The sequence below is a fragment of the Callorhinchus milii genome, unplaced genomic scaffold (genome assembly GCF_018977255.1).
Source record: "Callorhinchus milii isolate IMCB2004 unplaced genomic scaffold, IMCB_Cmil_1.0 Scaffold2, whole genome shotgun sequence".
In the NCBI taxonomy this organism is placed as follows: Eukaryota; Metazoa; Chordata; class Chondrichthyes; order Chimaeriformes; family Callorhinchidae; genus Callorhinchus; species Callorhinchus milii.
Genome location: NW_024704743.1, coordinates 113,345,488 through 113,364,092, shown reverse-complemented (window position 1 = coordinate 113,364,092; position 18,605 = coordinate 113,345,488). Strand labels below are relative to the sequence as shown.

General features: G+C 38.2%; 1 protein-coding gene across 1 annotated transcript in view; it reads left to right on the top strand.

Annotated features, from left to right (window-relative positions):
- Nucleotides 1–207: 207 nt before the first annotated feature.
- Nucleotides 208–18,605, top strand: part of LOC103174563 (potassium voltage-gated channel subfamily B member 2) — a 152,457-nt gene continuing 134,059 nt past the window's right edge. Inside the window, exon 1 of the mRNA XM_007886974.2 lies at nucleotides 208–786. Within this exon, the coding sequence (XP_007885165.1) occupies nucleotides 208–786 (579 nt within the window). The remainder of the gene's footprint in view (nucleotides 787–18,605) is intronic.

The following is an 18,605-nucleotide window of genomic DNA, read 5'->3' as shown; positions in this document are numbered from 1 at the left end:
TTAATACTTGAAATCAAATCATCCCACACCCCCACCCCCACCCCCCCCACCCCCACCCCCACCCCCACCCACCCCCCAAAAAAAAAAAAAACCATTGCTGTTGGAGCTGCTGCTGCAGTCAGTCAGAGTGCAATCACACACACACACACACACATACACACACACAGTCACCAGTACGGTCCATCCCCCTCTCCTCCCCCTCCAGCCATGGCTGAGAAGATCCCGACGGGAATGGCCAAGAAAGCGTCCCGATCCACAGCCTCCCTGCCTCCCGAGCCCATCGAGATCATCAGGAGCAAAGCCTGCTCCAGGAGGGTGAGGATCAACGTGGGGGGACTGAACCATGAGGTGCTGTGGAGGACGCTGGACAGGTTGCCCAGGACCCGCCTGGGGAAGCTCCGGGACTGCAACACCAACGAGTCGCTGATGGAAGTCTGCGACGACTACAACCTGCCCGAGAACGAGTACTTCTTCGACCGCCACCCGGGGGCTTTCACGTCCATCCTGAATTTCTACCGCACCGGCAAACTGCACATGATGGAGGAGATGTGCGCCCTGTCGTTCGGCCAAGAGCTCGACTACTGGGGGGTGGACGAGATCTACTTGGAGTCGTGCTGCCAGGCCAGGTACCACCAGAAGAAGGAGCAGATGAACGAGGAGCTGAGGCGCGAAGCCGAGACCATGAAGGAGCGAGAGGGCGAGGAGTTCGACGACTCCTGCTGCCCCGAGAAGAGGCAGAAGTTGTGGGATCTGCTGGAGAAACCCGGCTCTTCGGTGGCTGCAAAGGTAAGAAGCTGATGGGCTCCGTCCTCCTGCACTCACCAGTCAGGACCCATGGCCAGGAGGCAACTCTCCACATAGATATACATTGTATGTTTTATATATATATTATATATATATAAATTATCACTCACGACTGAAATTCCCCAGTAAATGGTTTGTTGCAGTGACTGAACAAAGTTCTGCTTTGGAGCGATGTATTATATATACGTTGTATACTATGTACATATATTATATATATTGTGTATATTATATATAGTATATGTAATATATATTGTGTATATACTGGATGTCCCTTTGACTGACAAACCTGGATTTTAATTCCCCTTCTCTTGAGCCAATTCGTTGTCAAAGAAAAAATTGTGTATGATTTCTCTCTCTTCCCCCTTCTTTTTTTCGTTCTTTGGAAACAACTGCAGAGCTTGTGCTCATTTCAGTTATTTTATATTAAATGAGAAAGGGGCAAACCCCCCCCCCCCACCACCACCATCACCATCACCCCACCACCATCCCCCCCCACACTACCACCATCACCCCCCCCACACCACCACCATCACCCCACTACCATCACCCCACCACCATCACCCCACCTCCCACCTCTCCCCCCCAAAAAAAACACAACACAGGCAATAAATCCCCAGTCATATTTGTGCACTAACACACACAGCACAGAGCAGTCGATGGAAACGAACGACTTAGCGTCAGGAAAGCACTGAAACCGTTGTCATGGTGATTTGTGGGTTTAGAAATACTCTGTTCAAATTGTGCTATTTCCAGTCTTTCATGTTTTTTGGTGTTCTTTTCGAATATTTTGTAAAGGCGAAGATGTAGCCCTCTGAGCCAGAGTGACAATCTTAAATTGCTGGACGTCGAGAGATTGTGTGTGTGTGTGTGTTTTTTTCACAAACCTTTTGAATTCCCTGTGAAACTATTAAGCTTCATGTTACATTTGCAACACACACACACACACAAATCGTTACTGAATTGTTTTAGTTAATTATAAAAAAAAGACTACTGTTCTTAGGATACATTGGTTTCGAAATACATCGCTCCAAAGCAGAACTTTGTTCAGTCACTGCAACAAACCATTTACTGGGGAATTTCAGTTGTTAGTGATAATCTACAATGTTTATAAATACCAGACCAAGCTTTCAAACTTTCTGCTCACTTCACTGCGAACTTTACCTTTTTCAATGCTTTTCGGTGTGTGATTTATTCTTGGTCTCCAGAATTTTGTAAAGAAGTTTGTCGCTTCTTTCAATGTCACTTCTTTCTCATTGGATGCGGTTCCACAGTTGTCTCCACTGCCTTTGCTCACTGAAATTAAACTGTAAACTGGTAGGTGGAAAATACTGCATTGCTCCCGACTCCTACCCCAACCACAATACATAGATATGCACAGGCCATTGCAAGTAGTACGAGTTCCATTATATTATGATAATAACCATAATATTATAGTTGTTTATGCAATTCTTTGGAGAAACTTAATGTCCAATTAAAAGTATATTTCTCAATATTAGAAACCTAAATCTGGATTATTACAGTGATTAGTTTACATCATGTTTTCTATGGGGTTTTTCCAAAATGTCGCCTCTACATAGTCATTCTAAAACCAGATAAAGTAATAATTGTGATTATTAAGTGCCCCTTAAAGTGGGCACTTTTGAATTGTTTGCTTCTCCCCCTATATTGTACAACATACTGCGCGCATTATGTCTGAATATGAGATCAGGGAGCATTTTGACTTGGTAAAAGAGAATGCTTAATCTATAGGAAGTATCAACCAATTGCTGCTGTAGGCAAATCTCCTTGTTGGCTTGATTTGTATTCCGGTTAACTAAAAAAAATGCATCAGAGTGCCCAGAAGAGGGGGGGGGGGAGTGTTATGTTTAACACTCTCACAACTTGCTTTCTCACTCCAGTGTCTTCATTTGTGCAAAGCGCCCTCTCTCTCTCTCTCTCTCTCTCTCTCGCCTTCCTCCATTCCCATCACTGCTCTATAATAATTGTGGTGAGCATAGACACTGCTGCTCGAGAAAACCCACAGAAATAAGCTCCATGATATCGAATTTATATAGATATGGCTATTTTGAAGGCTAGTTTAAAAAAAAGTATTTTCTTTCTTTTGTGGAGGAAACTGCATTTGTCTAAGCAAGTTCTCCCACAAGAGCTGAATCGCAGGAAACCCTGCAACCATTTTTACTTGCCATTAATTTTTTTTTGAACAGCAGCATTCAAATATCATTCATGGATTTGCCCAGAAAATGTAACTTTGTTTTTACTATTTGCAAGCTGATGATTTTCATCATAGTAAAGTCTATTTCTGTTTGATTGCTGATAATGGTTATTAAGTGAATTGTTAGAGTGAGTGTCCTGTGGAGGAGCATTTGTTGTCGGAAGTAGGATGCATTTTCTGGTGATGTGTGGTTAGCTTCCTGTGCTAAAATATTGCCATTTTCTTGGTCGTTGGGTGGCTTCAAGTCACGTCCTAAGACCCTCCTCTTCGACTGTGCCTTCAGTCACCCTCCTACTCCTACCCTCCCTGCCCTCCACCCCTCCTGATCCCAACCCCCTGCTCGGGTCCAAATCCCTGACTGTCCAGCATCTTGAGACAACCTCCCAACGTGAAAGGCGCTATGCAAATGTAATTTGTTGTTGTTGCCTAATTATGTCACTCCCTGTGCCTCGCCTCTATGGTACGTGCAGCTAGCACCACTGGTGACACTACTTGAAGGAAGTGCCAATTATAATGTCATGCACACAATATGCAGAAAATGAAGTCGGCAGCAATCATTTTTTCACACTTCATTTAACATGGCCTCAGAGGGATTGAACCCAGATGATTGCATTATAATAGGGTTGCTCTGAACATCCTTCTTTCTATCTGTTTCACTTGCTTATCCCTTCCTCTGCAACATGATCTCTCACTTGTACCTCTGAAATGTACCATATACCTTGTCCCTTTTCTCCCATTCAAGCTCACTTATGGTCCTCATTTTATTTTTCCCTGATTGTCTCCCATTCCTCTCCCAATATTTTCTTGCACTATACTATTTTACAATGTTCACTTCTCTCTATTCTCCTATTCAACGTATCCTCAAGTTGGCATCTCTTTAATCCACTCCTAACCAATTTACCAAAATGCAGTTATAGTAATCAGTCATCATTTCAATAAAATGCTTCTCATTCTTCCAGGATATCCAGGTTTCTCATGCAGGAATGAAAGCCTTGGTAGGTTCAACAGAATTTATGTTATCAGTATCAATCCCCACAGAGATGTGAACCTAGGTTACTTATAGTTAAATAATAAAATAATTCTTGCAATTGATATAGCACTTTTCACATTCAGAGGACGTCTCAAATCACTTTGCAGGATTTCCTGAGAACTATTGTGGTACTGTATATTTTGCAGCCTAACATGGCAGCTAATTTGCACACAGCAATATCCTACAAAGCCATGAAGTGAATGACCAATTTTATTTGGGAGATTGCTGACCAGGAGACTGTGAGAAACTCCCTTCTCGTTTAGAATAGTGCCACAGGATATTTAAAGTCCACCTGAACAACCAGACATGGACATTGATTTAACTTCTTATCAAAGGGATGGCACCTCCAACAATGTAGCACACCTCCAACACCATATTGAAGTGTCGGAATCACATAGTATAAACTGATTCCCACGTTTTATATTTATTACACCAAATTGTTTGATTTCCAATTAGGTTGATTGGAAACAATTCCCAAATGCCCCAATAAAATTAAAAGTTAGAGTTGGAAGATTATGTAATAAATCCTTTATTTTCATATTTCCCTTATAATAATATAATAATAATAATCCTTGCATTTGATATAGCGCTTTTCACGTCGGGAGGACGTCCCAAAGCGCTTCACAGAATATACTGTAAAGTGAGTTGACTGTATATTTGTGGGCGAACGCGGCAGCCAATTGCGCACAGCAATGTCCCACAAACAGTCATAGATTGAAAATGACCAATTTAATTATTGTTTTTGGTTTTTGGAGGGATTATTATTAGGCGTGTGGAGTAAGGAAACTTGCCCAAGGTTTCGCCCTGCCTGGAATTGAACACAGGTCTCTCGCTTGCAAAGCGAGTGCTCTAACCACTGAGCTACAGGACTCCACTCCTTGATGTTTAAATGGGTGACAAGGACTATAACTAGATGACTGCAGAAGATTCCTGTTATTTTCATTATTGTTATGAGGTTGAGTAGCTAAATTACCTCTGAATAGATCTAGGTCATAGACATTCTACAGTAATTAAGAAAAAGCCTAAAAATGACAATGAATTTTACATTGGAAGACATTTAATTTTTAAAAATAAATATATCTTTTGTTTCGCCCACAAAATACACAATCAATCCACTTTACAATATTTCCTGTGAAGCGCATTGAGCTCAACAACATGATAAGGCACTATTTCAAATGTAAGGATGATTGTTATTATTGTTATCACTTTACTTTCAAAGTTCTGGATTATACATTGAATCTCAGCAAGTATTCCTCTGAGGTTATTTTAGTGTTACGTTATCAGTATTTACTTTGCAGAACAAGAAACATAAACATTTTTGCAACAAACATCAATTGTAAGAGAGGATGAAATAACTTCTTGGAAAGCTTTGGAAGGATACTATTCGATGTGAAAGGTGTTTTGTAAGCGTACATTGTATTGTATGGTTGTTGTAGTATTTTGAGTATGTCCTTTCATCAGAAGCAGACAGTTATTTTTGTATAGCGTTGTGAGCTCTTTCATGTGCAAGCTATTAGATAATATCTAATCGAGTGTGGGCTGTGAATAGAGATTTGTTTTCCTTGTCTCGTACACATCTACATTTGGTGATGTCACAAACAGATGGTTTCACAGCATTTTCTCATGTACTCATCTGGTGCTAAAAGTTCTTGGCTCTGGTGCCTCTTGATCAGCATCAAGGCCTAGAGAGGAAAACAATCTGTGTTAAATCCTATGGAACTGCTGCAACTCGCTGAGAAGCTGAGTAACTTCCTGGTGCCTGGAATCCCAAAGTGAGAGATGCCCACAGACAAAAGGGAAATGCATTTAAATATCTCCCATCAAGGAATAGTTTTTCTCTGGTTTTACCTACTTTGGAGAGAGTACCTTAATTGAAAATATTCCCCTTTCTGTTACTTTCTCTTTTTTAAAAATAAACTATCCCGAGCCTTTAAATCTGATTTATATTTTATAAATTGTATACTGAGCATATTAGTATCTATTATTTGTCACTTTGTTGTAGCATTAGGCAGGGTTCACAGTACTCAAACTATGGGTACAAATTTCCAGTGGTCAGTAGAGATAATGACTTTGGTAGGATGCACTCATAATAGTATTTCTTCCATTATAAGTGTACATTGGCCAGCTTGGTAACTTTACCAATCAGTAGATTTTCCCCCATTTGCGGTTTCATCCCTAATTCAGAACAGCACCCTCTGCGGCATGATTATGAACATTTCAATTTTCTATAATATCCATCCTTTATTGCCACTCTGAGTAAACTTTCAATTTGTGCTAATGCATCAACAATTTTGCCCCCTAAAATTGATGAAGTAAGAACTTTTATTGAGATGGTCCAATTTTACAACCAGAGGAAAGAAAAGACTTTTGTCTTATAAGTTAAGTTGGGTTTCAAGAGTTAAGGATGGTGAACTAAGGTACTCAACACTGAAACTCCTGTCAAAACATACCTTGGGGGCAATTTCAAAGTTGTAACTGTAATTCAGGATTCAGTTAATAGTTATATATGTTATTTCATCTCAGGACATCAAATCCCTTCAATTATATCATAGATTTATAATTGCTTCAAATATCTATTGTGCTAAAATTTTATGCATTTTGGTTCATTCTCTGTCATTTGATCATGAAGTGGAATTAGCCATGGTGAACAGGTAAAATTCTTATTTTTACAACAATAACTTACATTTATATAGGACTTTTCACATGATGTAGCATCCCAGAACGCTTAACAATGGTGTAGTTTGATGCCAAGCCAGAGGAGAAAGAGGAGGTGTCCCCAGGCATGGTTGAAGAGGAAAGTGATCAGGTGGGCTCTGCAGACCAGCAAAGAGGGGAAAGGCAGAGGAATTGAGAAAGGAGGCTTAGCATTGTGGGTCAGGCCATTGGGACTGAAAGCATGGCAACTAACGTTGGAGCAGTGGAGTTTGAGGGATGTGCAGGTGGCCCGAGCTGGTTGAGCAAAGGGGCAGGTTGAGGAGTGGGGTGTGGGCAGGATTGAGAAGTAGGGAGGTATAGTAAACTGATCTGTCATGTTGGCCTGCTCAATCTCACCTCCAATGTAATCTCTGGTCACAATGAAGCAAAGTTCCTAGAGGTTGTCCGAAACGACATAGTATTCCATATGGCATCTGACCAATATCTTATCCAGCAATAATGTAACCTTTTAATTTGTTCTTAATCCCACAGCTAATCCCCATTCAGATATAAAGTACTGGTTTGATAGTTTTATCAATTTATCTCCAATAACACCAAGATCATGTTTCCGATCCGCACACTGTAGTGGCTGTTTAACACATATTCTTTATTTTGGTTCCTTGCACCTACCCTGGTTATTTTGCATTTATCTATGTTGAATTAGTTGTGCCAACTATAAGCCAAACCACCTAAAAGATTAAAATCTTCCTGAAATTTCACACATTATTTGCTCTGCATCCTATTGTGATACTGATCCCAAACTTGCATATTTTTCTTAGGACAATCGCATTCAATTGTTGTGATTTATATATTAAAAAAATACAAGGGTCCAAACTGACTCTGAGATACACCTATCATTTATCATGACTTTTGTAAGATAGTTTTCTATCCAGACCATATCTTACCATTACTTTGTGATTTCTTAAATTTGGCCATAAAGTGCTGATGTGGAACTTTACCCTCCCTGAAAATTTAAGTAAATAACATCAGCATCATTATTCTTGCTCATCATATCAATACAATAATGTATAATATTATGAATAATATTTTAGATTGTTACTTCAGATTTTCTTGCAAAGTTTTGATGGTTTTGTATTTTTGGGAATACAGTATTTTAATTGGTGTAGAGCTAAGAAATTAGTAGTTGGTACAGAACTGAGAAAGGATTGGTGCATAAGTCGATGGAAAACATAAAAAACTTTTGTCAGTTTTGAAGTGAAGATTATTGATGGAAATTGATTCTGATTGATTGGACAAGGGTTCAGATAAAATTGATCATTTTTTTCGTGGCTATTTGTGGGATATTGCTGTGCACAATTGAGTGGCCACGTTTGCCTACAAACAGTCTTTTCACTTCAGCGTAAATCCTGTAAATTGCTTTGAGATGGCTTGATGTACAATGCTTTATGCCAAATTCAAGGATTATTATTTTGATATTATTAACTGTAAATTCTGCCTCTGAAGACACACTTCCAATTATTCCAGATAAGAACCCACACAGTTCAACTCCAGTCCTGCATAAATAAGGGGGAATGGAAAATATTCTTTGAATGTTTATCAGACTGCAGAACACATGTTTTTAATCAGAGCACAAAGCTTTGGTTTCCTTCACAAGTAATATCTTTCCAGGCAGTTTCATTTTTTTGACAGCTTCATAAACGCAATGTTTATGTCCTTGAAATGCATTTGTTGAAATCTTTCTTTTACAAATAAAATGATATAACAGCAAAGCAAACTAAACAAATGACTAAACAAATATACAGTGTTTTGAAACAAATGTTTTAACTGTTTAAATACTTTGCAGGTTTGAAACATGCTAGCGTATATTCAGTACAGTTTGATACATGCACTGCTAATTCAAACAAATTCAATCAAAATCCTCCTCTCAATCATTATTTTGATCCAAACAGAATATTTCTTAGCAAATGATTTTAGTAATTAATTTATCAGCTCTTAGTTATAATATTTAAAGCAAAGTTCCCGGTTGTTGGTATGATACCTATCCAATTACCATTGAGATTCAATATTTCCAGATTCTATTGTAAATACTGCACTTTAGGTCCACTGTCTGATTCAAAGGCCTTCTCTGGTAGCACATTTTGAAAATGTATTACCCTTTTGTAGAAAACAAATTCACCTGATGGACCTTCTTACTCCTACTTTCTAATTTGTGTTTGAAACTTTACTGAACCTTTGTTTGGATCAACCTTTCACAAGGTTGAAAACTTCTGTCAGGTCAACCAACGGTTCTTTTTTAATATTTAAAACATTTCTATTTATGGATATTATTAAGGTGTATTGCTCCCAAGATGAGCACCAGCAACATTTCTTAAATAATAGTGTTTTGTATTAAGAAAAAAGTTAATTTTCATTATAAAAAATACACCTGGACATTGTAAATATTCTAAAATGATAGAGAAAAGTGCTGAGTACACTGTGTAATACGTTGCTTGTTCTGCTTACTATATGCTGTAGATCAGTGGGTTTCTTGTGGTTAATGTTGAATCACTATTCAATAAAGTACCACTATAGTGCAATGTTTCTCCCACTTTTTCGCACAGAATCTCCTAAACCTGCGACTAGTGATGTAACAAAAACAGTATTTTAAGATGTGAGGTTTTGTTCTCACTAGCAAGTGGAACTTTAGAGCTTTATTACAGATTACTGGGCCGAACAAAATTTAAGCCAAGAGACACAGTTGGGGATAACATCTTGCAACGTTCACTGTGGAAAATTGGACCTAAGCAAGGGGGGAAGGGGAGATGCCCTGATATTATTGATATTATGAAGCTCTAAATATGGTTATGAAGTGAGGTCTATTACATTTGATGATATAACTAAGGACAAGTAGGTACTTCAACACAAATGACACTCTGTAAAAGGATCAGTTCATAATCTGTACGAGAACTGGAGAAAAAGTATAAATTAGATTTTGCTATTGGACATTCAAGAACGACTTTTTCATTGCCCAATAAAGACAGATAAGAAATATAGTTTTTTCACAAGTATAGAAAAAGGAGCTTTCATTTCATAACCCATGGAACAATTGTTTTAGTCTTTGTCATACAAAATAAATATGAACTTCATACAGAATTACAGATTAATTTAGATTTTCTGTCAATTCAATTCTCTATATTCAAATGTACAAGATCAGGAAAATAACATAATATTTAAGAATAGCTCTTCAGCTGTTTAATTTTGGAATATCTTTTATAGCTTGACAGTAGTTTTTCATAACTTTGTCTTGAATGTTGGTGTCACAATCACAGGTAAAATCATTTTGAAATCAATTGGAAATTCTGTTTTAGATTCTGATCCTGATAGTTTCAGACTTGCTATTGCTATTTTTGTGGAGTTCCTTGTCAGTCACAAAGGAGAAAGAGTAACAAATGCACTTAGCTTTTTCATGAGCTAAAGGGCTTCCTTCAAGCAGCATATGACCTCACTAGTCTGGTGCATAGTAATCTATTTCCACCACAGAATCACAGAAATCTTGTTAAAATCCTTATGTGGCATACAACTTGATTATGTGTTATCCTGATGCAGTTGTGCTTCCAAATTGAATTTAAATGTTGACAGAACAGGGAGAAACTAATCTCATTTGAAACATCTGTCACCTGTCAAAATAGTAGCATTTCTGCATTTATAATAGCTAAATTGTTGAATAAAATGAGTTGATTCCAAATCTGTAGATTTGCCATATTATTCTGTGTTCATTTCAAATCTGGAAAATTGGCACCTTCATTGGCCTTCTCCACCGGGTTGAGTAAAGTTCTGTTTATTATGCTGAACAATAACTAAACTGCTTGCTAAACAGAAGACCCAAAATCCAAATGACATATGTACGTGTCCTACAAAGAATGTGACCTTTAAGACTCATTTCTATTGAATCTTTAGCATTGATTCCAACCAAATTTTGTGTCAAATTTGTGCTCTAAGCACAATGTTATTCCAGTTTTTTGGGACATCAATATGATGTTTAACCTCACTCTCAAAACTATGTTCTGAAGGTGGTTTGGAAATGAAATCAGTAAATCTTGATATACAGTACTGCAGCCAGTAAACCTCATTACTTCCTGTAGTAAAAACATTTGGAGCAAGAAACCTAATTCACACTTGTCCACTACAAATTGATTTTAGTGCATAGACAAATAAGAAAAACAGCAGAGTTCTGCGAACCGGTGGCAAATTCTGGTTAATTTTCAATTTAATTAAAGAATCCTATGAACAGATTGCCTAAGAATTTAAAAATTCATATTCTTTGAAGTTTCAAAGTTTATTAGAAATAGTTGCAATTTAACAGGATTTATACTGCACCTGAATGGCATTGGTTGCAATATAAATCTGAAATGGAATTCTGAAGAAAACCATCTTCTAAAGGTGGTTTTGAGAGCAGTGGGTCAAACTTGAATTGATGTCCCTTAAAACAATTTCTACTACACTTTAAACTATTATATTAAAATCTCATTAATCTTGCCCTCAGGAGTGCTGAAGAACTCACTGAACCAACTACTGAATGATTAAAAAAAAGGGATCTCAACAGTTGAGCATGATGTGGTTGGATGGAATTACTTGGCATTTAGCTTAAAGGCAGCAACATGCTCGATAAGTGGCTCTAAGGTGACGTGTTTGGCACCAGAATATCAAGCTGGCCCTCTGTGGTGGTCTCGGTCGGTCGGTTCCTGAGCCAGGCGGGTTCGCAGTATTTCCAGGGCACTGCTAATGACAGCACACATAACCCGGGTCATCGTCAGGACCTGGAAGGGCAGCACATTAACTGGGGGCAAGGTATCCTTGCAATAAAAACAATAATAAATTAGTCACTTTAATCTACGACTGTTTATGGGACACTGCGCAATTGGCTGCTGCGTTTCGCCCACATAATATGCAGTCAATTCACTTTACAGTAAATTCTGTGAAGCACTTTGAGATGTCTAGAAGACGTGAAAAGTGCTATATCAAATGCAAGGATTATTATTATCCTCCCACTCAGCTTCTGTTACCTTTGCAAGCCAAAGACCTAATGGGGAAGGTAGTCCTAGCTGGAAAAGCAGAGGGAAACCTTGCCGGGCAGTGCTATTGATGGCAAGCTATACGGTTTTAGCTGGTTAGACTCCCAACGGTGCTCCAACACACACTTTGGGATACCCAAGCCTTGGCTCTTGCCAACCTGTGCCGAACACTTTCTGGAATTAGGTAAGCAGGATCCCTTCCTCCAGAGAGAGAGCGCGCATTCCATTCCAATAATCTATCTCTGGGATTTCCATGTGTAGGTGGGATGCATGGAAATCGCAGCTTGGTTTGGATACTATTAAGCATGGTGATGGGTTTTTGCATGTGTCAAGACACCCGGCTGACCAAAACAATAGCATCATGCTGACAAACAGGCGGTTGAACAAGAGTGGTGGGAGGGTAATAATAACACTTCACTCATTGCACCATGGCTGCCCGTTAACTGTCTAGGTTAGTGCAATATCTTAAGCTTGTTATTTTTTTTTTTGTTCGTGTCCATTTTGTGTCGACACTCGTCTAAAGAGTGTAACATTTGGCCAGACTATGACTGATTACTGTGCCTGAGTTTAAAATAAGCACATTCATCAATGGAATACCAAAACAATTTAACTTCATTCGTTCTTCATGTACCTTACCGGCCTGATTCAAGTTACATCCCACGAATAGAAATTAAAAATAAACAAGTGCAGAGGAGCTATGACTACATTGCTGCCAATTACAAATGTAGATTAATTATGCTGCGATATTACAATATTTGAGATCCTAGCAGATTGTACCTTTATCACTCAGTCATCAGAATGTTACATGTAGCTAGAATAATAACTAGCTATAGGCTTGGTTACTTGTATTATCCACAAGATTTTAAAATCAAGAAAATTCATGGAAAACAATGTGCTGTACTGATTTTGTGCTTTAAAATAACAGACCCTCTTCTAGGCCACAGATTTTGGATAACTGAAGAATAAGATGCTTTTGAAGCTCATCACTTTTTCTCAGGGAGAATAGGAATGTTATTTTGGTGACAACATGAAGTTGTTTCATTGTATTTTAGGAGACTGAAGACGGCAATGAATTTGCCTGTGAACCAGTGGCCTGCACTCAGTAATCGCTATAACGGTCTTTGTGTCTTATTCCGAGTTTTCAAAAGTTATTTCTTATTTGTTTTATTTTTTAGTTTCATGTAATTTCTCCCCATTTTAATAATCCTTTCCCCATCATCTGTGAACCCCTCCCTCTCATAAGTAATGTACAGGAGACCTAGGAATGTGATGGTTCTTCTGATATTTCCTTCCATCTTGTGGAAAATTATGTAGAAAATGTGAACATGAACCGTCAATCATTCACTGTATTTCTCAGTATCCGTTGCTCCAAAGTATTTTGCTGGCACTTACTGATGACAGTGCAAAAACACATTGAAAGTACCCATAACTTATGATTTATATATTTATTTGTTAGTGCATAAGTACGTTGGAATTAATTCCAATTGTGTTTGTGCTGCAAAGAAATGCTATTTACATTTTACAGCGATTGGAACTGAAGTTTGCCTCAATCATTAAATGCTTCCCCACAAAACACAGTCACTACACTTTATAGTATATCCTGTGAAGTGATTTGGGATCCTGTGAAAGGCATTATACCATATGTAAGGATTATTATTATATTAGTTGCAAAGGTCATTGATTAACATACTTTTTTTCTCCTTCATATTATTCCACTGTTCATTCTTTTATTAAGGCAATTCTTTTATTCCATAATTTTTGTTGATATTTTGTATCAGTAAGCTGCAGGAATGAATTGCATCATGAAGTTAATTATCTTATTGGCATCACTTTAATAGCATTTTCATTGAATCAGCACAGATAAATACCAATAAAAACAGGCATTTTAGTTATTTTGCTTGATGTACATTTATTTAATTTAAGCAGTTACTTCTTTTGATATTCCCATAGATTTTCTATCAAAGTCCAAATTGCCTTTTAGACTATGATAAGTAGGGAAAGAGTTTGTTTGAAACTGAATGGTACTTAAAATAATTCCACTGTTTTCAAAATTATGTGAGAATTGTTAAGTTTTAATCACAACTTGAGCTCATTTGTACATATCCAGAACAAATTATACAACACAATAAAGATTTAAATTAATGGCAAATACCTTATTTGGAAGTGGAACTAATTATCTGTATTATTCCCTTGTTGAAAGTAGTCTGACGGATAATACAGTAGTATCTATTGCTTGGTGAAGAAGGTATATACAGGCTGCTGTAATACTTACCTTAGGCAGCTCCAAGCCACTGTTAATGACCATTTCAGAAGATTACTATCCTTCAGATGAGATGTTAAACTGAGGTCCCACCTGCCTGTTCAGGTGGATTTTAAAAATCCCATGGGACTATTAGAAAACAGAAGGCAGTTTTGCCTGGTGTCCTGGCCAATAATCCCCCAGATAGAATTGATCACACACTTCATGGTTGTTTGTGGGACCTTGTTGCTGCTGTGTTTTGCTCACAATATGCACAGTCAAAACCACTTTACAGTATATCTTGTGAAGTACTTTGAAATTTCTTGACAGCGTGATAAGGCACTATATCAAATACAAGGATTATTATTAAATAAATTATCCTTGCATATTTTAGTTGCATATTTATGTGTGTGAGGCAGTTCCAATGTAGAACATTGCTGTTTGGTAAGAAATTTTATTGGCAAGGTTGGTAAATTTAGGAATACTTATTGAATACTTTATTGGTGAATTACTCTCTGATTTTATAAAATTGATTGCTCCCTGATGAAAGCACTATCAAATGTACAGTGAGCATTTTTTAAAATCTAGAATATAGTCCTGTTTGTGGGATAGCCATCAGTTTGTGATTAATATGAATTGCGATTTATTAATTGCTGCCATCATTCAACACACAATCTCTCTGCCGTATTATGGCATGTAGCATAAGTATAGTTATTGTGTTAATTCTCCTATTTTGTAAATGTGTTTTGTGTTTTAAACTTGCATATTTCAGCTTGTGCATACTATCCTGTTTTGTGTAAATGCTGTGACTAAAATGAAGCCCCTAGACTAAGATTGAAATCGCTAATTTACAGGAATAGATTTTTTTGTTTTAATCAGAAATGTGAACATAATCGCATTGAATGAACATTAGGGTTTTGTTCTTTCCCATAGAATCAAACAGTATTTATTACAACTCGAGGAGTTTTTTATTTTAACTTTTACTATCTGTAGAGTATATCCTTGTAGAAAATGTAACTAGCCTTCACATTACACAATACAGTATTGACTGTCTATGGGTTCTTTAATTGAGAAATATATCTGCAGACAAGCTGTTTTTACAACTCGTTTATCACAGGCTGGCAATACTCCCACTTGGGCTATAGTGACATATTTAAGATTCAACCCACAATATCAGTAACAGCTCCCTCTGCTAATAATTTCCTGTAATTTTTTTTAAAAATGAAAGAATAAAATCAACAATATTCAGCAAAATGTGCCTGTGATAATGCATCACAAATGAATTGTTGTAGTCATTTGCTGAGCAATAGTGTTGATTTACAACAAAGAAAGTGATCCGTGGGGGTCGGAAGAACATACAGGAGACAATAACAACAAATTACACTTGTATAGTGCCTTTCACATCGGGAGAACGTCCCAAGGCACTGGATAGTCAGGAATTCAGACCTGGCTGAGGGTTGGGATCAAGAGGAATGGAGGTCCTGTCTGCCTGTTCAAGTGGATGTTAAAGATCCCATGGGACCATTCAAAAAGAGAAGGGAGTTTCTCCTAGTGTCCTGGGCAACAATCCTGCTGATAGAATTGGCCATTCACTTCATGGCTGCTTGTGGGATTGTAAGCAAAGCACTGTGTGTAAACAAATGGTTAAACTAGGCAGTTCCTTGAAATAAATGCAATTTACCTTTTATGGCAGTATTACAGTGGTGAAGGCAGAAATCTTTGAAGTACAGTATTACAAAGCTACTATTTTAGATGTCTTAAGGGTTGTTGTAGATTGTTGTAGTAATTCACATTGTTTCCATTAATGTATTTCTATGATTTGTAATTTTCCTTACCAGATACTCTTTATAATGTATATAAATTATCTTCCAGATGGCAGCACAATAATCTTGTGTCTAAAACTAGACAATGGGCATGTTGCCCATAATATTAAGATCAGTTATAACTTTGTTTTAAACTTTGATAAACAGTTACAGGCCAGCTCAGTTTTCCTCTTAAACTGCTTTGCAAAACCAAATGTTAAGGCAAATTGAGTCCAAAACTCTGATGGACTTACACCGATAGTTACAGGACTCAAAGAGTTAAAAGAGTGAAACAATAGTGTCTGGAAGGGCAAGAATTGAACCTCTAAAGAACAGCTAATCAGAATTTCCAGAACTGCCCATGATGTGGCCATCAGCAACCACAACAATATGATTTTTAGCTTCAGGAACATGATGACAGGGGTATATTAATGTTGATCTCAGTGAATAATAATAATAATAAATAATAATAATAATCCTTGCATTTGATATAGCGCTTTTCACGTCGGGAGGACGTCCCAAAGCGCTTCACAGAATATACTGTAAAGTGAATTGACTGTATATTTGTGGGCGAACGCGGCAGCCAATTGCGCACAGCAACATCCCACAAACAGTCGTAGATTGAAAATGACCAATTTTTTATTATTGTTTTTGGTTTTTGGAGGGATTATTATTAGGCGTAATAATAAACAATAATAATAAAATAATAATAAGAATAAACATTCTTCCCACTCAGCTCCTGTTAACCCTGCAAGCCAAATGACTAACTGGTAGGGTGGTCTTAGCTAGGCAAGCAGTGAATAGTTTGCCAGACAATGCTCACTGTAGCAAGCACACTATGCAGTTTTAGCAGTACCTAAATGCACACTCTGGGGTTCCCAAGCTCTTGCCAATCTGCACCTCATACTTTCCAGAATTAAGTGAGCATTCCATTCTAGACTCAGGGAAATTTCCATGGATAGGTGTATAAGTTCCATGCATATGTGGAACTCTTGTCCGGTTGGTTACTCTTTAAGCATGGTGATGGGTTAGACACCTTGTTGACAAAACAAAAAACACCCAAAACACATGGCATCTAATTGCATTAGAAGAATTCAACATCCAGTTGGAAAGTGCAGTGCATCGTCAACAGTCTTCTATAGAAAGCATGTGAGGCACAATTGACCAGTGACTCACACATATGTCTCAACATATGGCCTGAGGGGTGACCTCACAATTATTACACCAAAGAAATTTACAACTAACTAAGCAATCAGAAGTAAAAACATTTAAATGACCCAATGTAATTGAAAACTAACACGTCACCAAATAGCCTATGAAAACCCGTGGCAAAGTCAGTAGCATTGGTTAGCAGAGCCCTTATGTTTCACACTGAAGTAAGGGCTGGCTGCCCACCAGTCTCACAGTCCAGATGTTGCTGAGAAATGTACAGATGGCAGTAGCAATCTATTCAGAGGAGCAGCTGGCATGTCAACTGGTGGAGCAGTAGAGTGATTTGAGCAACCAAAGGCAGTCAGGTTTCTCTTCAGAGTGTTTGAACACCCTTTACTCCTGCTGATCAGCTGAGTATAATTCCAGGTCCACTGCCCACAGACCGGACGTGAAAAAAGATCCAATCAAGCAGCTGCTGAAAGTATTTGAGGTACCTTCTGAGCAGCTGCGACAGGATAGTGCCGTTCAAGCTGCCAAGATCCACCTACTGTTGCCAGAATGTAATCAATTCAACCAGAGACAACATGTCAATCCAATGAGGAAGCCATGGACACATGGGGCCACGTGACAACATGCAAGGTCAGATTCCTTCTCTCTGTCAGAGCATGGCAGGGGGCATCCGGCCACCAGAACACACAAGGCAATCTGTTTACCGTCCCTCTTGCGCAGGTAGATATCGTAGAGTCATCTGCTGCACCCCCAAAACAAGACTCATGTAGGTAGGTGAGATGTACAAACACCACTACGAAGCACACCGTTGGGATGAGAAAGCAACAACAACAAATTACACTTGTATAGTGCCCTTCACATCGGAAAGACATCCCAGGACGCTGGATAGTCAGGAGTTTTTGGACCTGAGTTGGGGTTAAGAGGGATGAAGGCATGGTTAAAGAGGAAGGTCTTTAGATGGGGCTTGAAGGAGGCAAGAGAGGGGGTGAGGCAGAAGGATTGTGGGATAGAGTTCCAGAGTGTGGGGCAGAGATGCTAAATGTCTGACTGCCAATGGTTGGGCAGAAAATGTGGGGGACCTGAAGGAGGCCGGTGTCCGCTGAGCGGAGAGAGCAAACAGACTGATATGGGGTTAGGAAGTCGGAGAGGTAGAGGGGAGCAAGACCGTGGAGGGCTTTAAAGGTGAGAACGAGGGTTTTGTACTCAATTCTCTGAGGAGAAGCACATGAATACAATTCTATTGACTTTTTAATGGGTACACTTGAATTTGTTACACATTGTAATTTCTTGTATAAAGTAGACACATATTGGAGAAAAAGAAAGAGAGATGGTGGACTTTTTATCCCCCAAAACTATTGTACGTATTTTATTTTAGAATGTTATGAATGCTGGGTAACTTATTTTAAAACAAAGAAATCTGTAAATGTATATAGTTTTGTTTCTCCTTTATTTATTATTTATTTCTTCTATTTATTTTGTTTGAATGAATAGTAAGTATCCGATAGGTCTCCAATAGCTTCTTCCCGAAAGCCCAAGGGGATGATGCGGGTAGCATGGTACAGACAAAATACATCTTATTTTTCTCGTTGAATTCTGTTACTTTTTCTATTTTTCTGATACAGTAAGGCACGCAATGTTAACCCTATAATGT